This window comes from Sus scrofa, chromosome 18, assembly GCF_000003025.6.
Source record: "Sus scrofa isolate TJ Tabasco breed Duroc chromosome 18, Sscrofa11.1, whole genome shotgun sequence".
In the NCBI taxonomy this organism is placed as follows: Eukaryota; Metazoa; Chordata; class Mammalia; order Artiodactyla; family Suidae; genus Sus; species Sus scrofa.
Window position 1 is genome coordinate 1627508 of NC_010460.4, and position 27091 is coordinate 1654598.

Consider the following 27091-nt stretch of genomic DNA (forward strand, 5'->3'; position numbering starts at 1 on the left):
TCCGGTGCTGTCATGAGCTGTGGTGTAGGTCGCAGACGAGGCTCAGACCCTGCACGGCTGTGGCTGTGGTGTAAACTGGCGGCTACTGCTCCGATTGGACCCCTCGCCTGGGAACCTCCGTATGCCACGGGCGCGGTCCTTAAAAAAAAAAGTTATCAAAGCAACAACACGGGTGTTCTGCATGATAACGTCAAGTATGTCCTAAGCTGGGTGGGAACAACCCCGAGGGCCTCCGACGTCCGTCTGCCACACACAGGCTTTCTTCGTGACGTAGTGGGAGCTACAGGTCCACATGTGCTCAGGAACCAGCAGGATACTAATACTTCCTGAACTATCTGACATGTTCTTTCTAAAAATCTGCACTACCCATGAACACATCGAAATAGGACGTAAGGAACTAAACATTATGAAAGTATAAAGGGCAACTGTTGAAACTCCAGGAAGGCTGCAAACACAGCCACGTCAGGTAGTGTTCGAAGCTGTCCGTGACGTTAACACGAACCTCAGAGCACTTGGTTAATTGAGGTCTAGCTCATGTACAATAGTATGCAAGTTTCAGACACAGAGCACGACGACTCGCTGGTTTTAAAGGTTCTGCTCCATTCACGGTTCCCATCAAAGGCGGCCTCTGTGCCCCGTGCTGTACAGAGGCTTGCAGTGGACCATGCGGTGATCCTGTTTTTCAGAGCCTCGACGACCAATGCACCTCTAAGTACACGAAACATCCACTTTGCTTAACTTGTTGTTGTTGTTACTTATTAAATTGAGGTGCATTTTAAAAACTGTTCCTTCTTAGACATCCTGGCTCAGGAAGTCAACCAAGGGTGTGTGTCCGTAAGACAAGGGAGTCGACCAAGAAGGCAGAAAGATGTGGAATCCGGAGAGAAGATGAGCGGCTAAGGCAGAGGAAAGCTTTTTCCCAGGATGCCAGGGGCCTGGAGAGCAACCGCTGCAAACCGGGGCAGCCGTTCCTGGGGTGCAGGGGGAAAGGGCGTCAAGGACCCAACCCTCTCAACGCAGAGAATGGCGCTGCGATGTTATTATCATCCCGAGGTGGCAGAAGACTTTATCATAAGGGCAAGATAAAAGGATGACACACTGACTGACTCCAGGATAATTTAAGAAAATCGTACACGCAAGAAAATATCATCACAGCACACTCTGTTAGCAGAGACCATATTTAGAGTCATGATAATAAAAGAACAATCAAGGGAGCGGGTGAGGAAGGGACGGCCACCCGAGCTGAGTTTGGCACAGGGCGCCTTAGAAAAACTAGCTCAAGGGGCCTTATGTCTGCTCTTGAGGGGGGAATGAGGGACCCTGAAGACGGGGGCAGGAGGCTCCCCGCCGTGTGTGATTTACTGTTCTTGCATTTTTGTGTGCAAAGTGAATAAACGCTCGGGTCACTCTCGTCACCTTAACCAGCGCTGATGACATCTAATTCTAGGCAGGCTCTTTGGGACAAGGCAGCAGCAGCGCGACTGGAGGGAGCAGCCCTGCCACGGGGACGGCGCTCTGCAGAGACAAAGCGCGACGACCCTCCCGACCCGACGCCTGTGCTCCGGGGAGAGTGGTCCAGCGGCAGGACGGCGAGCCCGGAGACGGGACAGACTGCTCCAGAAGGACAGCTGAGAAAGCGCCTGCCACCCTTACAGCCTCTCGGGATTTATGGCAAGCGCTTCCCAGGTTCCAGCCTCAGCCAACTCAGAAATGAACGCTGGGTGTCAGAGGCAAGCACAAGACAGGCAGTGACGCACACGGCTCGGCTCCGAGGGCTGCACTCACTCCACGTGAGGAGCACTCGGGGCGTGCGGCTGGAGCGAGGAAAGCTCACTTTCCACTGGAGCCCCATCTTTTCATTTAGATTTTTTACTATCGGTACGCACAAGTTTCTAAGAATAAATATACATTTAACCTAATGATTACACATGCCTCTCTTAGTATCTCCTGGGAAACTGGACACAGTAACAAGGTCCACGTTTTAAAAGATGAGTCATCCACGTGTTTCTACCCCTAACACACTGCTGCTCATCACTGCTAACATCTCAAGCCTATGACAGTTCTAAAGTCACACAACTGTACCGTGGCTGTTTTAAGAGAGAAACCCCAGGTTTGAGAGATTTGCACTGAGGCGCTTAGCGAGAGGGCACTACGATATTCAGGATGCACGTCACAGGCCTGAAGGCGCAGGTGTGGGCGGTTCTGCACGGAACAAGGTGCCGACTGTCCAACGGTGCGATGCGTGCGTGGGGGACAGTAGGATGCCCTGGTCGACTCTTTCTTCTATTTGATAATTTCCATAATAAAAAAAGGAAAAGGCCTATTGAGAATCAGTGTCGGCTGTTAAGGGGTGAAACGCATTCTCACAAAGGTGACCCAGAGGCGTGGCTGAGGAAGGCACCAAGCAGGCACACACTGGAGGGCTCTCTGACCACGCTGACTACAACGCTGGAGGACACGGGAACAAGGGCTAGTGAAAGCAGGTAACACTCACCAAACGTTGTGAGTCTTCACTCTGTCTGTAAAAAAACAGCAGCTGCCTCACCAAAAGGGTAAGGTTGGGACCGCTGGCAATGGAGAAAGCGCCACCAGCCTGGGACAAGTTCGCACAGCGATCAAACGCACTCCGCTGGGTGGAGCACTGCAAGGAGACACAAACACAGCCTCACTCGGTCGTGCGTCCACACGCTCGGTGAGTGCTCCGACCGCAGTGGTGGGAACCGACAGTTAAGGCGCCGTGACCGAGAAAACCCCGCAGGTCTGGGCCGCGAGGACAGCGGCAAGGCCCCGGCAGCCGTCCTCGGCCACTTCCTTCTGCGGGCATCCTTAGCCCTGGGTCGGCCTATGTTTGGAGTTTATTATTTAAAATCACCTAAAAACTCACCTGTTTATAAATCTTTATGAAAGCTAATCAGATGAACTGTTGGGGAACAACATTACCCAGATTAACGTTCACTAAAACAAGTACATACAAAAATACCGACAGAATGAATGCCACTTCCAAGAATCCAAGGCTATATTTAAAATGAGCTCTAATTTAATTCCCTCTGAGTTTAAAAGCAAACTTACTTGCTGCTTTCGGTCTCTATAGCCTCGAATAAATGACTGGATAATTATTGCATTTTTCAATCTTCGCCTTTCTTCCTGAATAATGTAGGGAGGAGGGAACAATGGGTCAGAATCAGTGCAAATGATATATGCGAATTAAGCCTTTAAGAAAAGGCTATACAATTCACATACCACAAAATTCACTCTCTTAAAGCATACGACTCACCCATTTCTAATACAAAGTTATGCAATCATTAGTGCGACCTAACTGGGACATTCTCCACACCCATCCCCCGGGAACCCCTGGACCCACGGGCAGCCACCCCTCCTTCTCTGCCCTCCCTCTCCCCCTCCCCCGCCCCCCACCCGGAGCAACCACTCATCAACTTTCTGTCAACATGGCCTTGGTGATGCTACATATACTGCACATCCCACAGAAGGGATTCATGATGCGGCCTTCTGCGTCCGACTCTGCTCACTCGGCACGATGTTTTCGAGGTCCATCGACACTGCATCATGTACCGACACTTCACTCTCTTATGGCCGCTCCACTACACGGATGCCTCACAACCTGTTCATCCACTTATTAGGTGACTGACACCTGTGCGCCTCCCACTTCGGCCCATCAGGAAGAATACTGCTGGGACATCCGCGCAGAGGCTTTTGTGGGGACTCAGGCTTTCGTTCCTCTTGGGTGTAAATCAAGGCGCAGAGGTGGCGTCTGAGGAATGGCTGGGCTGCTTTCCAAACAGCCACACCACTTTACGACTCCATCAGCATAGTCAGACTTTTTAAAAAAGTTTTTAAGCATTAAAAAAATACAGACAACACAATACATCTATTTTAAAGGCTACTTTGTTTCCACACAGAAACCTCCAATTTTTATCAACCGGAGACGGTGTTTAGAGTTTTCAGGGACCTAGCAAAACTATGCCTTCCTCCTCATGACGACAAGCACGGCAGCTACCGCCGTGTGAGAGCCGATCCTGGGCCAGCCCTGAGATAGACACTCCCCATGCAACCATACAGCAACCTCACAGGGGAGCAGGCTCCCGACCCACAGACGAGAAATCCGAGATTCCCATAAAGATTCGGAAGGCAGACACAGGTATGACACTAGAGTCGGCACTCCGTCTTTGCACACGGCATGGTTTCACACCTTCCACGAATGCCACCTGCCAGGCCTGAAAGGCACACTCACACTCACAAAACCCTGAGGCTACAGCACCCACCACCAGGCCACAAAAGGGCACCTGCTGGGCTTGAAATGGTTACAAGGGAGCTCCCAGCTTAAATTTAGTCTGGCCATGTATTCATAAGTAAAATGATTCTAAGCACTTAATTAAAAACTCATATACCACCCCATGCGTTTTCAAAACACTTTATTTCCAGCCCTTCGGCTGCTCGCTGGGGAAGTCTCCGTGACGCTCAGCCTCCTGGAAAGGCACGGGGACAGGTCAGCCCCACAAGCACTGAGAGCCAGCTTCAACCCAGTTCTCCCCCCACGGGCTAAAGGCAACCGCTCTCCCTGCTTCCTGCCAGAAGCAAACATCACCTTCTCCACATTCTAGAATCTGACGCTATCGCTTCTGTTTGGAACATATTAAGTCCAGTGTTCGACCAAAAAAAAAAAAACTCGGCAAAAGAGAAGAATGAAAAATCAAGAGAATAACAGAAACAAACCCACAGGAGTTCCAAACACTAGAGTTTAAACATTATCTTTATATATCTACAATTACATTCAAGAAATTAAGACAAGAGAACTGGGAAAGGAAAGAATCAAAAGAAAATTCTAGAGCTGAAATAAAAACTGAAATGCAGAACTCGAAGGAGTTCCCTGGTGGCCTAGCAGTTAAGGATCTGGCATTGTCACTGCTGTGGCGGAGGTGTGACCCCCTAGCCCAGGAACTTCCACATGCCGCGGGGGCAGCCGAAAACAAAACAAAACAAAAACAACCCCCACAGAATTGTGTGGACGTATTTAACCATCAGACATTACTAAGATAATCTGCAAGTGAGAAATGAGGTCAGAAGTCAAGAGGAATAATCTTCAGAAAAGAGTCCAGGAAACAGGACGTAATTCGAAGGTCGAGTCCATCTGCAATGTGAGCCCCAGAGGAGGAGGAGAGGGGAGATGGAGGAGAAGCAGCACTTGGGGGGGGATGGCTGGCTGCGAGCTTCCCCAAAAGATGAAACACACCAACCCATACACACTGTTCTTATCTGAACGGTGGTTTCTGAAGGCGTTTTCGGCGTCTCAGCTGGGGGACGGGGGAGCAGTGGCCATGGAGAAAGGCCACGGGTGCCGCTAACACCTTGCAATGTGCAGGGAGCCCCCTCGACAAGGGGTTACCTGGTCCCAGTGTCCACAGCACTGAGGCTGAGACGCGTGCCTGAGACGCTCTGCAGGTGCCCCGCCCTTAACCAAGAACGCTCGTCCTCCCGCAGGACCTTTTCCACAGCTGTTCTTTTCCATCCTTCAGGCATTCCCTCCACTCTCCCGAGCTCAGAGACGGCTTCCCTAAACCCCTACCCAAAGCAGGCCCTCGCCCATCTCAGGGCCTGGACCAATTCTGTGCTCTTATCTATCGCCCAGCAGAAGCACGGTCTTACCACTACCTATGTGCCCGGCCGGCAGCTCAGTACCTGGAACACGACAAGCTCCCAATGAACATTTGCTACAGGAAGGGATGCATTATTAAAAAGCAGAACAGAAACAACCCAGAAAAACGGGCCACGGGCACAACGGCTGATTGGTCAACCAAGGAAAGCCATTTTAAGAAATGATCTCCAGAAAGGTGAAGCGGAAAATAAAGGCTAAAACAACGTTTCTTTGGCTTCTTCCCAAACAGTTAAGACACTTGCCTTAAGAGGGCGTTTCCTCCTGTCGCCTGGCAGACTGTGGTCATCATATACCAAGACTTCCCGTCACAAGCAAGGAAGTGAGCCGACGGCCCACTTCTCCCTTGGTTCTGCAAACGGCCTCTCAGCCCATCTTCTCTACAACGGCCCCAGGACAAATGACTATCAAATCCAACAAGTCCAGCAATGTTTCTGAACTTGAACACACATGTAAATACACAAGACATGTCGCATGTAACATACACATTCCCATATACGACAGTAAAACCAAGACTTATTTCAGTGTTACGGAAAGTGCTTATCTACAGACTATTACCCGTTTTTACCTCTCTCTTCCTTCTCTCTTCCTGAGTACGATGTAAAAGAGAAGCCTTTTCTTCCTAAACACAAAAAGAAGGAAAAGATAAAGAGGTTATAGTTTCAAATTCCTTTTTTTTTTTCTCTTCTGCTTTTTAGGGCCACACCTGGGACGTATGGAGGTTCCCAGGCTAGGGGTTGAATCAGAACTACAGCAGCCGGCCTATACCACAGCCACAGCAACTGGGGATCCGAGCCTCACCTGCGACCTACACCACAGCTCACAGCAACACCGGATCCCCAGCCCACTGTGCGAAGCCAGGGATCGAACCTGCGTCCTCATGGATACTAGCTGGACTCATTTCCACTGAGCCACAATGGGAATCCAAATTCCAACCCTCAAAAATTATAGAGTGTTTTGACCCCAAAGGAGTCTAAAGATCATCCACACTCTGACTTAGTGAGAAATGTGAGGCTCCCGCACCCCAAGTCACAGATCTAAGTCAAGTTGCTACTTCCATAGTTTTCTAAGGATACAATCGGATTTCTTCACGCACAGACGTTAGTTCAGGTGAGACCGGGGTGATGTGAGCGTGACTGGTGCAGGGGATCAAGGCCAGTATCCTGGCTGTGAACTCACACCGGATTTTGCAAAACACAAGTGCAGGGGGCCAGACAACCAGAACCAGAGACCTCCAGCATCGCTGCTGATAGGTGTGTGTGAGTCCACAATGATCTCCAGAAAAATCTCAATGAAGGAGTTCCCGTTGTGGCTCAGCTCAGCGGGGTAAAGCCCAGCACGGTGTCCATGAGGCTGTGGGTTTGATTCCTGGCCTCCTCGCTCAGGGCGTTAAGGATCCAGCACTGCCACAAGCTGCAGCATAGGTCACAGATGCAGCTTGGACCTGGAGTGGCCGTGGCTGCGGTGTAGGGCTGCAGCTGCAGCTCTTTTGACCCCTAGCCTGGCCCTCAGGTGCAGCCATAAAATATAAAAAAAATTTTTTTTCAATGAAAAAAATATAACATTTCTTTATTGTTACTAAAGTTTTAAAAATTCTTTTCAGAGTTCCCGTCGTAGTTCAGTGGTTAACGAATCTGACTAGGAACCATGAGGTTGCAGGTTCGGTCCCTGCCCTTGCTCAGTGGGTGAAGGATCCAGCATTGCAGTGAGCCGTGGTGTAGGTTGCAGACTCGGCTTGGATCCCGTGTTGCTACGGCTCTGGTGTAGGCTGGCGGCTACAGCTCTGATTGGACCCCTAACCTGGGAACCTCCATATGCTGCGGAAGCGGCCCAAAGAAATAGCAAAAAGACCAAAAAAAATAAAATAAAATAAAAATTCTTTTTGTAAGTAAAACTATATTTTGAAGAAAATTACTTAATATGTAGAAGGAGCTGTAATAACAAAGGGGAAAGTTAAAACATTTCAAATAAAACAAAAAAACTAACAACCCTCTCCCCCCAGAACAGTTTCAGTCTATACTGTACGTCCTTTTATTTTCATAAATTTAATCCTAAATAAAACTAAAGATATCAACATATGAATCACTTAAAAATTAATACACTTAAATTTCTTAACAAAACCTGTAACTCATCAGAATAGTATCAGAAAACAGGTAATGACGCCAATTTAAAATAATGTTTTGAGGTGTTCCCTTGTGGCAGACGGATCCGGCATTGTCACTGCTATGGCTCTGGCCCAGGAATTTCCATATGCCACAGGTATGGCCAAAACATTTTTCCTTAATTTTTCAAGGAAATAAAAGAACTCTCTGATATGTGAACGAACACACAATGTGCAGAATGAAAAGTTTCACACTGCCAACATTTATATCCAAAAAAACCCCCAGATATTTTCCATTACGGAAAATTTCATTTCTTGAATTCGAATAAAAAGCCTTCGTCTACCACCACACGTCAAAGGTCAGAAAAACATTTAGTTTTTTACTAATTAATCGCAGGGAGGAGGGACGGAAACTCTAAAGTGAGAAGTGACGGCGGTCCTGTCGGGGCACAGCGGAAACAAATGTGACTGGGAACCGTGAGGTTGCGGGTTCCATCCCTGGCCTCCCGCAGGGGGTTAAGGAACCGGTGTGGCCGTGAGCTGTGGTGTAGGTCGCAGATGCGGCCCGGATCCTCAGTTGCTGTGGCTGTGGTGTAGGCCTCGGGTGCAGCCCTGATTCAACCCCTGGCCCAGGAACTTCCATACGCCACAGGCCATGAAAAGAAAAAGAGGGAGAGAGAGAACGCACAACTGGAGTCTAAGTGAATACTTAGAAATCCACTCTGAGGGGACTGCATGACCTGAGAGGACTAGGAAAGCAGAGGAGGCGATGCTGGATGGGCTGGAGACAGACGCCCTTAAGCTCCGATGGCCGCTGGGACCTAAAACATAGTGGTCACGTCACTCACCTGGGCTCAAGGGCTACAGAATTTCTTACCTAAGGCAGCTCATTTCAAAACTAATAAAAAAAACATAGCAAGCAAATCCAAAGTACTGGACATACACACAAAAACCCTGATGAGTGATTTCAACAATAAAGTTGTATTTTAAAACATGCACATCGACTACGATAAAAAAATTTTTTACTTCCAAAAAATAAAAAAATAAAAAATGTTCAGGCCTTTCAAACACTCACGGTCCCTCAATGTTGCGCAGAGAAGAGAAAGGTCTACGGAGAGGCGACCCCATCCCGCAGGTCACATCAGTCACACGGGACAAGAGACTCTGGGGACAGCGCCAGCTGCCACCAGCACTGGTCCGTCTACACCGCCCACTGTGCCTGGCACAGTAAAACGAATGCCCTCCTCCTGCGAAGCGACCTTCCAAATCCCCGGATCTGCTTAACAACCCGTGTGCTCCTCAGAACCGCCCTAGGAGCACGTGTCATCACTTTCCCGTTGACAGATGACAAAAGTGAGACTCAAGGGTGGAGCGGAGATCTGAGCGCAGGACGGGAACAGAGCCTACGCCATTAAGCAGCGGGCCATTTACTCTGACAAAGACTATTAAGTATGGCCATGTTGTTCCACATTTTTAGAAATTAAGAAAATCTTTTGTCTTCATAACATGCACGTAATTTGGAACGTATATCCCGTCGTGGCGCAGTGGTTAAAGAATCCGACTAGGAACCATGAGGTTGCGGGTTCGGTCCCTGCCCTTGCTCAGTGGGTTAACGATCCGGCGTTGCCGTGAGCTGTGGTGTAGGTTGCAGACGCGGCTCGGATCCTGCGTTGCTGTGGCTCTGGCGTAGGCTGGCGGCCACAGCTCCGATTAGACCCCTAGCCTGGGAACCTCCATATGCCACGGGAGCGGCCCAAGAAATAGCAAAAGACAAAACAAAACAAAACAAAGCAAAAAAAAAAAAGAAAAGAGGCCGATGGGGAAGGGGAGGCCACCGAAAAAACTGGTGTCACCACACTTTGAGTTCAGAAGGCATGGGGAGCAGGAGGGGTGAGAACCAAAGGATACAGAATGTTCAGAAAAAGTGAAATAAACCATCAAAAAGACCTGGGGCACGAAGGCTGCCATAAAAAGCCACTTCAGCACATACTCGGTATCTGTGAACAGCACACTGTCACATGTAGCACCTGAACTTGTAACCAAATTCCAAATCAGAACCACAGCCCCTTCCCCCGTTCCCCACCTCAGAGAAGGCGTCCATTCCAAAGACAGTCAAGTGCGACAAGAGAGGACCTTGGTCACTGCACAGATTCCCACTGACTCATGGGTCGCGCCAGGCGCTAGGTGTCTCTAAAGGAAAGCGCACGGTCTGATGGGGCAGAAGCAGCTCCCTGTTGAGGCCTCGTGTGGGCCGGACTCCGCTCAGACACCAGCTCTGAAGCCTGCATCAGCAGAGGGGGGGGGTCTCAGCGCAGGCAGACACGGGGGTAAGACAGCGAGGAGAACGAAGAGGGGCTCTGCCCCAGGGACTCAGAGGCACTCAGGGGACGGTGGAGCAGGGAGGCAGGAGTGGGGGCGCCCCGACCTACAGTCTGCTGACTCGTACTGGAGTCGGAGGCCAGAACTGAGGCGGAACCTCTATCGCTGGCCACAGGGACCCATGTGTCAGGACAGCGTGGGATGGAAGGGAGGCAATGACAAATTCACAGCTCCCTGACTTTGAGGTGCTCTGGGACTGACAAGTACGTAACCGGTAATAATGACCTAGGAGGAAGTACGGACTGGAAACTTCGGCTCACCCGTCACCCGAGCTTAAACTTCTTCCTTGGCTTCCCACCCTCTGCCTGCGTCACCTCACTCCCGGCTGCCTCGGCCTCAAAAAAATTACAGTAACTGCCACCTACAGACCATTTCCTAAAAGATCCATGACCGCTAAACAGAACCATCCCTTCTCAATGCTCAAATGTTTAAATTAACCAGATGTGCGTAAAACCTATGACACTGCCCTTCTGCTTCTATTTCACGGTAGCCTGTCTGAGACCATAACTGGAGAATACACTGCCGTGTATCCCCGGGGATCAAGGTCACGTAGGGCCTTAGCACAGGAATATCTGGGTAAGAAGCACTGCCCCCACGTCCCCTGCACCACGTCTGGATGCTGCCTCAGGCACATCCTGCCCGCCCCTGACCTTCACGTCTCCAGCATCCCGCCGCTTGTGCCCCGTCCGTCCTTCACCCTTGACACTAACACAGCCACCGGGCGAGCACGGTGCCCCTGCAATGTCATCTCCTCCATGATGCACCCCCCAGGACAGCCCCGCACTCCTACCCTCCACACGGCGAGCTGGTGAGTTCGCCATGCAGAGAGGCTGCTTGGGCACAAAAGGTGCTCGTGGACGCGTGCTACTCGACACGCAGAAATTGGCTGTGTCTGCCCTGGTCAGAATCACGGAGGCCACAGGGCACATCCAGAGGCATGGCCACCAAATGCTGCGGAAGGTCACTCTGCAGCAGCGGAGGCCAACAGAGCACCCGTGTGGGCGTGACTGCTGTGGGCGGAGAACAGCAGGATAAAAGGAAACAAGCAGGCCTCAATCTAGAGGAGAGCAGGGTGACCACGAGCGCTGCGTGCGTGAGAGGAAGCCCCAGGGGGAGCAGGGCCCACACCCAGACAGAGAGGGGGAGACGTCCAGCTGCAAGCCACCCTCACCTGAGATACTCAGCAGCGTCTGTACTTAGGCACCTATGGAAGGCGCTAGGACTGTATCACCCAGAGATATAACAAAGTATCTCTTTCAAGAGGGACTTTTGTATCTTACTGCCCCTGGAGAGAGTAAATGCCCCTGCATTTATTTGCTTCTCATTTAATAAATTCTGAGTTCCTTAAGAATAAGCTGTCCTATTCCTCTTTAAAATCCTGATATTTAGGATTGTGCTCAATTTAATGATTGAAGGATTAAGTTGAGAAAGAATAAAGGTACAACTGGAAATCTGAAGCTTTGAAGATTTTAAAGTTGTGGCGTTCCCGTCGTGGCTCAACAGAAACGATTCTGACTAGCATCCATGAGGACGCAGGTTCAATGCCTGGCCTCGATCAGTGCCGGGAGCTGTGGTGTAGGCTGGCAGCTACAGCTCTGATTCAACCCCTATCCTGGGAACCTCCATATGCCACAGGTGCAGCCCTAAAAAACAACAACAAAAAAAACCTTTAAAGCTGAGAACAATTCATGATAAATTTAGAGTCTAGAAGGTAAAAATCCCTTATCCACTGACGCTGACATGAGAAAGACCCATATCTTCCTACCAAGACGGTTTAGTACCACCCACATCAGAACACTGGCCAGACAAATCCTAAATCCAATCAGCAATTCCAACGTCCTACCTTCCCGCGGGAGGTCAACAAATAATTTCAGAAACACTACAAGTGACAGTATAAATGTCCTCACCATTCTTCACCCTTGCACTCGCTCTTACAAATGTTGCCATGCTGCGATTCTTTCTGGGAAGAAAGACTCCCCGGCGGACAGGCGCCCTCCAACCGCACTGCTGCTCTTGCCTGACCTGCTAGAGCCTCGAGAGAAGCCTTTAATCACGACTCCCATGGCACCCGCTCCTCTAAGCAAGCAGAGTGATCTGAAGCACAAGTCCGCTCCGGCGGAGACCAGCGCCAGCGCGGCAAGGAGCTGGGGACAAGCCCTCCTCCTGGTGACCATCAGGAGAGCTGGTCCGCTTTTGGTACAGGGGCGGTGGTGCTCAAACACCCGGGCCACACCTTCCAGCGCTAAGAGAACTAAAAGTCTCCTGCCTTTGACACAAGTGATGACGGGACACCCTCTTAGTACTGTGCTTAAACATCCTTGCACACAGGACATGAAGAGGACTGCCTTTTGAACGGAAGGTCAAGTTTCTGGTGCCCCGACACTGGATCAAACCCTCGCGGACCCACCATGGATGTGGTACCATCTTCTGCTTCTCCCCTGACAGCCCATGCTAACTGTATGTTACTTTCTGTCGCAAAGTTGTCAAAAGGTATTAAAAGCTTTCCTCTAATTTCTGAGTTAGATCAACTGTCCTCCTGGACTCGTGTATCAGCTCCCAGCCAACAAGCAGGAGAGGATTAGCTGAGCTCCCAACCTCAGGGGCTGGCTCCCTAGCCTGCAGTGAGCAGTGCCAACTCCATCCTTCCTAGCACTGTAACGGCTGCTCCACATACCTGGCCCCATCTCTAGGTGGACAAGGAACCAGATCACCAGACAAAGGAATTTTATCAGGCATGTTATCTACTTTGTCACTAGTCATCACTTTCCATCGTAACTTTTCATGTGCTTGGCCAGTTCGCAGCTCTAGCCTTTGCCGTGTGTTCTCAGCTTTTACACTTTTTTTTTTAATTCTGTCACACATGCACTTCCTTGCAGGCTGCGTAGAAGTCTTTCCTGTTTGTTCCCCAAAGCCTCACAGGTTTGGGGAAGTATGCCCATGGTGTCAAAATACAGCTCGAGAGATGGAATCTGGCTTATCATGGGACAGGTTCGCGCTCTCAGCCAGTACATAAAAAACCCAATTTCAGAAATCCCTGCTCTATTTGGTTTGTGTTCTCCATGCAGCCAGTAAGTTCACAGCATGAAAAAACTGGCTCCAGTGGGTCCTTAAATCATAATCGAATGTGCCTTAATTTACAGGACAATCTTCACCTTTAGGCTTTAAAAAAGACCCTGTTTCTCTTTACTCCCCAGCCTAGGCCGCCCGGCAGTCAGGCGGGAAAGAATAAAGGCCCAGGCCCGATTCCAATCCACAAAGCTGAGCCCTCACACGGCTCAGATGAATAAATAACAATCGAAGTCTGAAGGTGAGATCTCACCAGGCTGCTAAAAACTGAACAAAGGCGCATCCGTGTGCAGACCCACGCGAGCCAAGTGGGCCAGGGTTGGGGCAGCCCATCCCAGGCATGTATGCAGCCGCCCGGTGTGCAGGCGGGCATGGCCCATCCCACATGTCCACGCTCCTCCTCAGAGCAAGCATTTCAGGGAAGTCCCAGTTCCCTGGTTCAGTTTCCTATCAGGGGCTGAAATAAATACTACTGCATTTTTATTTTATTTTATTTTGCTTTTTTAGGGCCGCACCTGCAGCATATGGAAGTTCCCAGGCTAGGGGTAGAATTGTAGCTGCAGCTGCCTGCCTACACGACAGCCACAGCAATGTGGGGTCTGAGCCTGTCTGTGACCTACACCACAGCCCACGGCAACACTGGATCCTTTGAACAAGGCCAGGGATAGAAGCCACAACCTCATGGATACTAGTCGGATTTGTTTCCACTGCGCCACAACGGGAACTCCCGCTACTGCATTTTTAAATGTTCTTTCATACACCCCCAGAGTCAGGACACTCCACACTCTGGAACACACACTGGCCTATACCAGCCAGGCTGAGGCAGGAGTAGACGGGTCCCGGTCAGAAGGTCTCCAGGGAGACTCAAATCAAAACAGACTCAGCATTTGATGAAGCTTGCATTTCAAATCTGCAGAGAAAAAATTAGCCAATAAATAGGGCTGCAGCAACTGAGTAGCTGAAATAAGTCTTGACATGGACCTGAGAATAACGTACACATACAGCACAATAAAAATATGTAAAGATAACATGGGAAGCGTTTTTAAAACCTCAGTGTTTAAGAAAGAAACATCACCTCACACCTTAGCTCTGTTACTGTTTGTCATTAACTCATTTAACAACGATAAACTGGCTCCCATAAAGATCAAAATTTTCTACACAGAAAAAAACAGAACCAAGCTTTAAAAAAGTGACAAAGTGGGAATGAATATTTTTAACACCGTAAAACCAACTATTTGTAAAAAGCTCTCAATAACAATTTTAAAAGACCAACACACAGAAAGAATTGCAAAGCTATAATCGGTACATAAAGAAAAAACGAAAAATATTTAAACGTAAGAACTTTACTCATTTTATGAAAAAAAAAAGTAATAGGAACACAATGAAATAGGCTTTTAAACCTATCTAACTGGCAAATTTTAAAAGCTGAGACAGCGCACTGCGAGACAGCAGCTACCTTCCCATTTCACAGGCAGGATCTCCTTGGAGGGCAGTCTGGAAACGGCTATAAAAACTGAAAATGCACACAGGCGCTGATCGAGCCCTTCTAGACACTTAACATCCAAATATCACTGGCACATCCACAAGGACATGCACCGCAATGCTGCTTAAATCAGCTAAAAAGCTGAGAACCTAAACGGCCTTCAAAACACTCGACAGCTAAATAATTCATAGAACATTCATCCCAGGGAGCACTATATACATCTTCTAAAAAAGTGCAGTGGATCTATTTGTACAGATCAGGAACTATCCGCACAGAAGGGGGATGGTGCGAGGAGAAACACAGCAGTCTGTTTAACATGCTCTGACGGGTGTTTAAACAAGACAGGCATATGTATGTACGAGTCTACACGCAGAAAGCAGCTCTGCACAGACGGGGACGAACTGGGAAGGACCATAAGGATTGGGGGCCAGGGGCCGAGCAGTGGAGGTGAAAGGCAGGGAGACTTTGATTTCATTTCAATCCTTATTTTCTGCTGCTTGATTATCCACGTAAGGTACTTTCGTACTTTCTTAGAAGAAGAAACTAACGAGGCTGCTTCAGAACATAAGTTTTTAAAAACAACGCGACATAACCAAGAATAAGCGAGTGACTGGGAGGAAGAGCACAATAAGGCACCAGCAGAAAACACACTCAAATTTTGATTCGTAACAAATTTTTGGCTTCAGTTTAAGGTACTTGAAAATATCCTTTATCTTTTAGATTCTAGAGGCCTAGGAAAGTGAGCGATTCCCAGTAGCAGTCAAAGCAGTCTAGTTTCTTCCAAGACACTCATCAAGCTTGTTTGGAATGACTAAGCCTATTGTTCCTACAGCATACATGTTGCTTTCAATGCTAATCTCTCACCTGCACAGCTGTGACCCTAAACCCATCCATCAACATGTAAACAACAGCACATTACAGCAAACGTCTCTGTTTGAACGTTGAGCTTCAGGCATATTATCTTATCTTCTCCGAAAATCAAATACGGCCAAACTTAACAACTACCGTTAACACAGATGTTTTTTAAAGGGGGGCAACGCTTTCTTCATGCAAATGAATTTAGTGGTAACAAAACGAAGGTTTTAAAAAGTCACGTAGTGTTTAAATTAGATTTCATCAGCCATCAGAAAAAAAATTTACAGTAAAAAAACGGAGTATAGGTCAAGGTGAATTTACACAACACGCTTTCCTTAAGACCAAATGCTCAAACTGACTGCTAGCCACTTACAGAAAGAATTTTAGCATATTTATTAATACCTTGATTTAAAAACAACAACTGTAAGCTTTCCTTTGTTTCATCTGTTTAGGTTATTTTCCATTAGCAATTTAATCCATTTACCAATGTAAGCAGGACAACCAGTTTCACATCTGTTTGAAGTTTTCTCATGCACTAACACAATACTAATAATTTTTACACAATTCAAAGAATATTCAAGTTAAATACTTTGAGTTAATTAAAATGTTAAAAGTTAGAAGTTTTATTTGTGAATAACATACAACTTATGATCAATAGGTTTGTCCTTTTGCAGACCTATAAGAACTTTCATGAAAATATAACAGCAACCAACTTCCCATACGTGCAAAAAACATTTGAAGTGCTTCAAAATATATTAATAAATTACTAAAAATCCTACTTAAACAATGGACAGAGTGGTCCCTGATGGCCTAGCATGTTAAAGATCTGGCATTGTCACTGTTCAGGTCACCGCTGTGGTGCAGGTTCGATACCTGGCCCAGGAACTTCCTCATGGTACACACATAGCCAAAAAAAAAAAAAAAAAAAAATAACCCAAAACAAAAAACCAACACAAGTGTGCAATATGATTCTCCATTCAAAAATATGTAGAGAAAAAAAGGCTAGAAGAAAATTTAAATACATAAAACAGTGTTTTATTTCTAAGTGGTAGGTGGGTTCCAAATAAGGAATTGTCTTTATATGTTTCAGGATATTTCAATGTTTCTATAGAAAACATTACTTTATAACCAGAAAAGTGCTCACCTTAAAGTACTAAAACAAAATGCAACAGTTTAAATCTCATCACAATAAATTTCAAAAGACTTTGATTTCTTACACCAGAATTGTTTGGTAATTACGGCACTGTTTTTTAAGTTTTTATTTTATTTATTTATTTAGTCTTTTTAGGGCCGCGCCCACGGCATATGGAGGTTCCCAGACTAGGGGGTCCAATCGGAGCTGTAGTCGCTGGCCTACACCACAGCTATAGCAACGTGGGATCTGCGACCTATACCACAGCTCTCGGCAATGCCAGATCCTTAACCCACTGAGCAAGGCCAGGGATTGAACCTGAGTCCTCTTGGACGCCAGTTGGGTTCGTTAACCGCTGAGCACAACGGGAACTCCTATTTTTTTGACTGAGCCCACGGCCTGTGGAAGTTCCTGGGCCAGGGATCAGGACACACCACAGCAGTAACCAGAGCCACAACTGTGACCATGCCAGATCCTTAACTCGCGGAGCCACCAGAGAACTCCTACGGCAACTGTTTTAACAGCAAAGCCCTGGAAATAACCTGTGCAAATGTATCTATCGATAGGAAACCAGTTAAATGATACAAACTATTTGGGGAATATTATACATGTATGAAAAATAACCACACAGCTCTCAAGGTGCTGGTATGGCATTTCTACGATTCAGTACCAGGAGAACAGAATGCCATCTCATTTTATTTAAAAAGTTAGGTGGAATGTGTTTATCTCTATTTACTCTAGTCCTGAGAAGAGACTGAGGCAACTGGTAATAGCGGGGATGTTTGGTGTCTCAGTGAGGAAGATTTCATTAATGCCCTTTAGAAGAACCTCAGTTTTTATCATTTTTTTCAATTAAAAAAAGGTAACTTTTTTTAGAGGCCACTGACTGGATATTAGAAATGGAAACATTATTAGACCGAGGAAGATTAGCTGATCTAATTTAACTTTCTCATTATCAAGAATTATGACTCTCCCATTACAGATGGGAAAAGAAGCCAAGAAAAGATGAATAACTAAGCTGCAGACAACTGGTTATGGAGACGAGCATGTTTTCAAGTCCCCATCACACTTTTCACAAGTTCGTCTTCTGCAGTAAAGGTGACACGGGAACCGTGCCGAGGGCCAACACACTGGATTTACCGACACTCCTTTCAAAAGTAAAGACGGCGGCGTTAAAGACGCGTTAGAAGGACAATTCATTCCAAAAGGCCCAAACAGCTCGAGCCACCTTCTCAGTGTCTGTCGGACACGGTCCTCAGCTTGCCAAGCCGTTAAAGTTAAAGCAGAGAAAGTTTAAATGAGGCAGGAGACAGACAGAGACGTGCAGGCTACACAATGCCATCAAAAGATGCAGCATCGCTGAGCCCTCATTTCTTCCTCCGTGGGCCAGCGACACCCGAGCCTCACAGCGCAGGAGTCACGAAGAGAGGAGCCTGTACGACAAGCCCAGGCTGTGCAGGACAAACGGGAGCGAGCAGCACAGGCCACTGTATCAGATAGGGAGGCAACGCAGAAACATCCCGGAGAGCAAGCGTCCTCCCCGAGCCTTGGAGGCGCCCTGCCACTGCCTCTGCGACCACACGCGGAGGCCAAGGCAAGCACTTAACTGCTGAGACCAAGGAATGGAAATCAATATCATTTTTTCCAAAGAACAAAGCATATCAAAATCCGACGCACACACTTCGACGAAGCAACTCAGCCTTCTGCCACTGACCCTAAAAATACAATTATAAATCATTGGCTATAAAGATGTTTACAATAAAAGAGAAACAAACTAAATGTTCAAAAGTCAACTTCACAGGGAAAAGAAAGCCATCTCACAGTCAGGAATCCTTGCCTGGGAGAAGGGACTTTTAAGTCAGGTCTCTATTTCAACAGTTTTCTTCTTTTGGTCGGGGGGGCAGGGGAGCATGGCCACAGTATTCTGACATTCCACAGACAGAGAATGGAACCCAAGCCACAGCAGTGACAACCCTGAATCTTCGACCGGCTGAGCCACCAGGGGACACCTCACCAGTTTTCTCAGCTGTCCCCAGTTCACACGTCTTTCTGCGTTACATTTCCCAACTGGTGGAGTCTGGTTCCCCTCACTTTGAATGTGGACTTGATGACAAAGAGGACAGGACAAAAGTGACAGTGCGTGACTCGGGCCTACATCCTAAGAGGCACTATGGTGCTCTCCCTGCTCACCTGGCTCACTGGTTCTGGGGAAGCCAGCTGCCATGTGGTGAAGATACTCAAGCAGCCCTAAGGTGATGTCCACGTGGCAGCGACCCAGCACCAACTTCCAGGCACAGGCACGAGCCAGCCCCAGAGTGGATCCCCCGGAGAGCAGGCAAGGCTTCAGATGCCAGCACCTCCAGAAGACCCTGAGCCAGAAACACCCTGCGAGCTGCTCTCAGGTCCCTGCCCCTCAGAACTGGGTGAGATAACAAAAACGTACTGTTTGGAGCCACTAACATGCAGAAATAGAGAACTAGTCCTTAACTCAGTGGAAAGTAAAAAATTGGTAAAGCCGAGACCATGATGGTTCCAATTAATATAATTTAAATACAGACTGCAGCACTGTTTCTGCAATCTACTCATTTCCATTCAGCAATGACACATTTTGGAGTTCCCATCGTGGCTCAGCGGGTCATGAAACTGACTAGCATCCATGAGGACGCAGGTTCAAGCCCTGGCCTCACTCAGTGGGTTAAGGAGCCGGCGCTGCCATGAGCTGCGGCTACTGCTGGGCGTTTAGGTGTTTCAAGCGTCTCCGCATTAGAAGTTTTGCCACAAACATCATCCTTTCTTCCCCATGAGTCTCTCCCATTCACCTATCAAACCAGTTTCTTAGAGTAAGTTTCTAACAGGAGAGTTACAGGATTGGAGGGTCACACCTGTTTGAGACTCTTGCTAAACTGCCCCCCAGGCAGGTTGTGCCAATTTACACTGCCACTCACAGCCCACACCACAGGTAACATCTTCAACGTGGCCACCACTGAAGGTGACAGACTCTGGAGACACACCAACAGGAGTCCCTGCTCCCCCTGACAGATGACAGACGACACAGGCAATGGCGAGAGAAGAGGACTCGGAGGTACAAGATAAGGGTCACCACCAAAGAATAAGGTGCTTAACTCTAAACTCCTCGGCGCCTGTGTTCTTTAAAGTTATAAGAATAAAGAGAAAGCCACAGAAGTTAAAGTTACAAGAATAAAGGGGGGAGTTCCTGTCGTGGCACAATGGTTAATGAACCCAACTAGGAACCATGAGGCTGCGGGTTCGATCCCTGGCCTTGCTCAGTGGGTTAAGGATTCAGCGTTGCCGTGAGCTGTGGTGTAGGTTGCAGACTCGGCTCAGATCCTGCGTTGCTGTGGTGTAGGCCGGCGGCTACAGCTCCAGTTAGACCCCTAGCCTGGGAACCTCCATATGCCGCAGGCAGAGGCCCTAGAAAAGGCAAAAAAGACAAAAAAAAAGACAAAAAAAAAAAAAGAAGAAGAAGAAGAAGAAAGGGGAAGTCCCTGCTTTTACAATAGCCTCTTTTGAGGGTTCTTCTACAATCCTAGCAGATGACCAATTTATAACCTCAGCAGACTTAGTTGGCAACTAACTCTATTACTCAAGAAAATCAGCACACACTGATTGCAAAACCAGACAAGGACTCAGGAAGGCGAGCTGGGTGCCTGAGCACAAAACGGAAGGAGGCACTCACGCTCAGGGCCATGAACCCAAGTGCCACTTTCAGCTGTGCACCTACGAACTAAAGGAGCACCTCCTTAAATTTTGTGCCCTAAGAGCCCTCCAGGCTACAGATGAGGCTACAGGCAATCATATACAACAGAACAGATGTGGTGCTGCTACATAAAACAGTAGGATAATAATACCAGTCCTGACAGTAAAGTACCATTTTAAAATCTCATCTTGGAAAACATTTCTACCTTGCTTCCTGCCAGATCTATAAGGAACAGCTTTATGTTCCACTGCAACGTACCCAGTGGACTAGGACAACACGTATACCAAGTATCAGTTATTCAAAATGAAATGGCATGGAGATTGTGTTAAGTTAAAACATTTTAGGTAAGTTCTTCAATTACACAATAGAGGGGCGTTGTATAAAGCTAACCAGTGAGAGTGCTTACACTCTTAAGAGTAGTCCAGACTTATCAAAAGGGGAGGAGTTCCTGTCGTGGCGCAGTGGTTAACGAATCCGACTAGGAACCATGAGGTTGAGGGTTCGGTCCCTGCCCTTGCTCAGTGGGTTAATGATCCGGTGTTGCCATGAGCTGTGGTATAGGTTGCAGACGCGGCTCGGATCCTGCGTGGCTGTGGCTCTGGTGTAGGCTGGTAGCTACAGCTCCGATTCGACCCCTAGCCTGGGAACCTCCATATGCCATGGGAGCGGCCCGAGAAATGGCAAAAAAAAAAAAAAAAAAAGGAAATTAAAATTACAGCAGCTGGTTCAGTCAGCTCAAGCGTATGACTCAATCTACGAGGCCAGTAGTACCCTACACCAAAACCAGAAAAAGACATCATGTGAAACAGAACTACAGCCATACCCAAACACAGATGCAAAATCCCCTCAACCAAACACCAGCAAATTGAATGCAACAATGTATAAAAAGAATCACACATCACAACCAAGTGAGATCTCACACACATTCAAAAGACATTTGGTATAATCCATCACACCAACTTAAAGAAACTATTTTGATCATACAGTAGATGCAAAAAAAAAAAAAAAGCATTAAACAAAAGCCAACACCCACATTCATAATAAAAATTGTCAGTAAACTAGTAATACGGCCGAACTTTGATTAAAAACAAAAACAAAAAAAAAAAACACCACCACAAAAAATCCTACAGCTGACATCATACTTAACAGTGAGAAAATAGAAACTTTCCCACTAAGATCAGGAACAAAGCAAGGATATCCTCTTACCACTCTTTTTTTTTTTTTTTTTTGGAAAACAAACTTTATTTATGTATTCTGCTTTTTAGGGCCACACCTGCAGCATATGGAAATTCCAGGCTAAGGGCCAAAGCTGCAGCTGCTGGCCTATACCACAGCCACGGCAACATGGCATCCAAGCCACGTCTGTGACCTACACCACAGCTAGTGGCAACGCCAGATCCTTAGCCCACTGAGCAAGGCCAGGGACTGAACTCGAATCCTCATGGATACTAGCTGGGTTCCTCACTGCTGAGCCACGATGGGAGCTCGCACGGCTCCTTTTTGACATCATACTAGAAGCCCTAGCTGATGCAATAAAACAGGAAAAGAAGAGAAAAGCTATACAGAGTGGGAAGAAATAAAATTGTCTTTGGTCACAGATGACATGATTAGCTCCGCAAAAAAATCCCAAAGAATTCACAAAAAAACCCCTGGAACTAAGAAGTGATTATACCACTCCCGTAGGATATAAGATCAATACACAAAAGTCAACTGCTGTTCCATACACCAGCAACGGACAACTGGAATTTGAGATGAAAAAAATTTTTCACTACTATGGAAACAATATGAAGGTTCCTCAAAAAATTAAAAATAGAACTTACTTTATGATCCAGCAACCCCACTTCTCGACAGCTGGCCAACGAAAAAGAAGATACCAACAAGATACCTACGCCTCTATGGTCACTGCAGCCTTATTCACAAAAACCCAAACACAGAAACAATCTAAGTGTCCACCAACAAACGAACAGATACAAATGTGGTGTAAATACACACGGAAACAGTATTCTGTCCTGAGAAAGAAGGCAATTCTGCCCTTTGTAAAAACATGGATAGGCCTCGAGGGCCTTAAGCCAAGTGACACGAGCCTGAGCAGGACTGATACTGTGTGACGTCACTTACACACGGCCTCTTCGAAAAAAGCCAAACACTTAAGAGAGTGGAAAGTGGCTGCCAAGGGCTTGGGGGGGCGAGGAGAAACTGGTAAAAGGGTAAACGCAAAATGAAATTGCTTTCCTATATACCAATGACAAACATTTGGAATCTGAAATTCCAGAGAACTGTCTCTATTAACACCAAGAAAGACAGACAGACAGACAGACTGACTGACTTAGGTCTACATCTAACGTAACACATAAAAAGTACACATCTCAGGTCAACTGCCAGAGCCAATGAGTCAAACCAAAGCACTAAACAAGCAGAGAGATATTCCCCAATGGCTAGGAAGACTCCTATGGCCACGACCAACTCTTCCTAACTTGCCTGATCTAGAATCAACACAACCCCAATCAAAATCCTAGTAAGCTCATACAACACAGGGACGGCCAATACTTTATGATAACCACAGAGCAGAGAGTAATACAGAGTATAACCTTTCGGGAATCACTCTTGTACACCTGTACCTTATGTAATATTATACACCAACTGCACTCCAATTTAAAATAAAAAGATCTGAGGAGTCCCCATCATGGCTCAGTGGTAACAAACCCGACTAGGATCCATGATGGATTCGGGTTTGATCCCTGGCCTTGCTCAGGGGGCGAAGGATCCGGTGCTGCTGTAAGCTGTGGTGTAGGTCACAGAGGCGGCTCAGATTCTGTGTTGCTGTGGCTGGGGTGTAGGCTGGCAGCTACAGCTCTGATTCGACCCCTAGCCTGGGAATTTCCATATGTCACAGGTGTGGCTCTAAAAAGACAAAAAACAAAAAACCTGATGTAACAAATATATCTAAAACAGAGTGGCTTCAAAGATAATCCCAGTAAGTTATTTCGTGAATATCAACAAACTGGCTCGAAGTTTGAAGTAAGAAGGTAAAAGGCCCAGAAAAGCCAACACAAGGCTGAAGAAAAAGAACACTTTAAGACTTACTATAAAGCTACAGAAACCAAGACAGTACGGCGTTGGCAAAAACAAATGCAAAAGAAAACAAAAACAAACAAAAACCCCAAAGAGACAAATAGATCAATGGAACAGAACCGAGCCCAGAAACAGACCCACAAAAATACAGCCAACTGATCTTTGACAAAGGAGCAACCTCATGGATATTAGGGGGGGTTTGTTACCACTGAGCCACAACGGGAACTCCCAAGGTTTTGTTTTTCACATGAGCCAAAGGACTTGTGTGGCAGCCAAAGAAAATTAAGGAAAATAAGCATACGTGGGTGCTTAACATCATTAGCTGTTAGGAAACAAATTAAAACTACCACAAACTACACACCCACTAGAAGTGCCAATGCTAGAAGGACTGACAGGAGTTCCCATCGTGGCTCTGCGGAAACAAACCTGACTAGCATCCATGAGGATGCGGGTTCGATCCCTGGTCTTGCTCAGGGGGTTAAGGATCCGGCATTACCGTGAGCTGTGGTGTAGGTCGCAGATGCAGCTCGGATCCTGCGTTGCTGTGGCTGTGGTGTAGGCTGGCGGCTGTAGTTCCGATTAGACCCCTCGCCTGGGAACCTCCATATGCTGCCAGTGTGGCCCTAGAGAAGACAAAAAATAAATAAATAAAAACTAAAAAAATAAAAGGACTGACAATGCTAAGTGTTGGTAAGGAAGTGGAGCCACGGAAAGCCTCAGAGAAGCCAGGTCTCCACCTAGGGAAACAGGCAGAGGGCGCGAGAGCTAAACCCATGTGCCGCCTGTGACCCAGCATGTGACAGCCAGTGCCCACCAAGAGACACAGATCACCTGCGGTCTGTTCAGACGATACAACAGAGTAAGACAAGGGTACAGACAATGCTGAGATCCAAAAACGGGGCCTCCGGCGCACATGGAGCGCAACAGGCTACACCAACCTGTGGGATAAGGGGAAGAGCAGTTCCGCGGCATTAACTAGGAGCAACAGAGACGGGCAGGGTGCGGAGGGCAGCCTGTGCAAGGCTGGGAATGTTACAGGATGGGAGTGGTGCTCACCTGAGTGTGTGCATGTGTGAAAAGCCTCGCGGAACCTACAGACTCAGCGCCAGGCCCGTGCACCCAGCCCTGAGCTGCTGCCGAGGGACTGCCACTGGCTGCCACTCTCAGGAGCAGCACACTGGCCCTCACCCCAAGGGCAGCCTGCAGACAGGGACTACAAAACGCCAACCCCCTTGGCTCAAGAAGACACAACGCTGAGATGCCGGCTGGCCGGCTGCACCCCAGAGTTCCCCAGAGTGGGATGGGCTAAATCAGGACTGCAGTCGAGACCCCAGCCTCTCAGGACCCCAGTCGAGACCCCAGCCTCTCAGGACCCCAGCCCTCTCCCCGCCCGTCCTCAACTTCACTTGCACAAGGATTTGCTTCTTGGGCTTCTAGGGAACAAGGCCTAAGACACACACACACACACACACACACACACACACACACACAATGTTTGTGACCTTGACGGTATGTTAGGTCTGAACCTCACTGAAAAGGGAGGGGGACTGTACTGCACAGCAGGAAAGCAGGCTGTGCCATCTCCCCTTGAGATTCTCATCACCAGATAACAATTTTGCTCCAAGTAGAGAGGTGTTACCAGGGTGAGAAAACAGGACCAACGCCCTAGGACTTGCAGGGGCAGTCCCAGAACGCGTCACAAGGTCCTACATAGGGAGGTGACAGGGATTCTGAGGAGGTGACTTGCCGCTAGCTTGCTGTGTGTCTGTGCAATTGCTCAAGTGCTCTCACCTATAAACTAGATCTGGCCCAGAGGTTCTCCAAGGCCTCTTCCGAGGTCAGAAATCCTTGGATCTCCTCCGGAGTTTCCACGAATACCTAGGCAAGTTACCTTGTTCTGCAGCCAACCACCTCCCACCCATCACCACCAGGCAAAAACCCAACGCTTGAAAACGGTCAGCACACTTTTCTCCCAACTCCCCTACCCTCAGAAACCATCACACACAATTTAAAACATAGTCTAACATGGACTTGAGCATCCTCTTAGGGTCCCCCCGTCATGAAGTGTACCACCCAGAACATACGAATACAGAAGAAAGGCCACGTAAAGCATTTAAAGGACATTTTTTAGAAAAGGATGTACTCAACAACCAGCCCCCTGTACTCGCTTAAAACTCTTCAATCGCTAAGCACAGGGAACCATGTGTGACTGTTAGTCTGATAAAACTAAAACGGGCAGGAAAGGGAGCCAGTGGAGAAGGGGTGGAAAACAAGCAGATGAAGCAATATCGAGGCTGAGGGAGTTACTAGCAATTCCACCGGATCGACAGACGCCAGTCAGTAGAGAGGACAGCAGAGTGACTACTTTGTCCACCGTTATTCCAAACTGCTATCCTAAGGAGAATTACACGAGCCACTGTAACAGAAAAAAAGTCCTAGAGACTCTCCAGAAATGTTTCCAGGAGGCTGGTAAAGGGTCATCTCCGTAGCCCCGGATTCAAACACGCGGCCAATGAGGAGTTCTGCCTCAATTTCAGACGGCTGTCACGAACAAATACAGTGTGCTTACTTTCTACAACAGGAAATACCCCAGGGAGCGTTCTAAATGCAGTCACTACGCAGTGTCAAGGGTGATAAAGCATCTAAAGCGCCTCTCTGGAAAGAAACACTGTGTCCTGTGCGTCTCACCATCCAAATAGAAAAAAGCCCGTCCACCCGCAGCATCCCTGGCCTTCTGGGCGATTCCGGTCCACAAAGCCCGAGTCCCCTGCAGCCTTCCTCCCAGACCCGCTGTACGCCGTCGGGGCAGGTGACCCAGAGCCGTCCCTGCCGCGGGGACAGATGCCCCGCCCGGGGTCCGCGCGGCCGGCCCCGCCCAGGCCCCGAGACGCCGCCGCACGCAGGCCGCTCTTACCTTCCTGCTCGCGCCTCCGAGAGACACCTTGGGCCTCGTTTTGAAATCCCCTTCAAAACTAAACATCTTTACAGCCTATCCCATCTGGGAGGAGCCCGACCCTCTGAGCCCGGGCGGGCGGGGCGGGCCCGGGGGGTCCCGGCGGGAGGGGAGCGGCGGGGACGAGGCCGCGCCGGGGAGCGACCCCGAGCCACCCGGGCGCGCTGTCCGCCCGGCCTGACCTCGGGCGGGGGGAGGAGCGACGCTGCGGGGCGGCCTCGCCCACCTCCCCGTCATCCACGCCTGGCCGCTGCTCCGGCCGAGCCCGAGCGCTGGGAGGGCCGCGGACCCCGCACTTGCACCAGGAACGGCCGCGGGAGGAAAGATGGCCGCCGCCGCCGCTGCCGTGCGCCGCCCCGCCGGCGTGCGCGCGCCCGACGCCACGGCGCTTCTCCCCGCGCACCTCCCGCGTGCGCGCGCCCGCGCCGACCTGCGTCGGAGCGTGGGAAGGAGGGGCGGGGCCGGGCGCGTTCGTGAGGCGCAGGTACCCTGGGGACGGGGGCGCGACCGCGGGGGCGCGCGCGGCGCTCCGACGGCGGGTGCACCCTGAAGTCGGTCTGGTTTGTGCCCTTTTCTGGGAAGCGGACTCGTAGCTTCCGATAAGATACCGAACTTGACCCATCCGGGAGGAAAAAGATCAGGGTGATTACTTAATGCCCTGTAG

At 48.6% G+C, this 27091-nt stretch overlaps 1 protein-coding gene across 6 annotated transcripts in view; it reads right to left on the reverse strand.

Moving 5' to 3' along the window:
• Nucleotides 1-26767, reverse strand: part of UBE3C (ubiquitin protein ligase E3C) — a 111821-nt gene extending 85054 nt beyond the window's left edge. For 2 of the 6 annotated variants that reach the window (XM_021079034.1, XM_005673078.3), the window contains exons 1-4: nt 26389-26767; nt 6237-6290; nt 3070-3144; nt 2495-2641 (exon numbers count right to left, since the gene is read on the reverse strand). In XM_021079034.1, the coding sequence (XP_020934693.1) occupies nt 2495-2641; nt 3070-3144; nt 6237-6290; nt 26389-26454 (342 nt within the window). In that variant the 5' untranslated portion in view covers nt 26455-26767. Of the gene's footprint in view, nt 1-2494; nt 2642-3069; nt 3383-6236; nt 6291-26388 lie in introns of those variants that run through there. The other 4 variants (XM_021079032.1, XM_021079033.1, XM_021079035.1 and 1 more) reach the window with 4 other exon arrangements.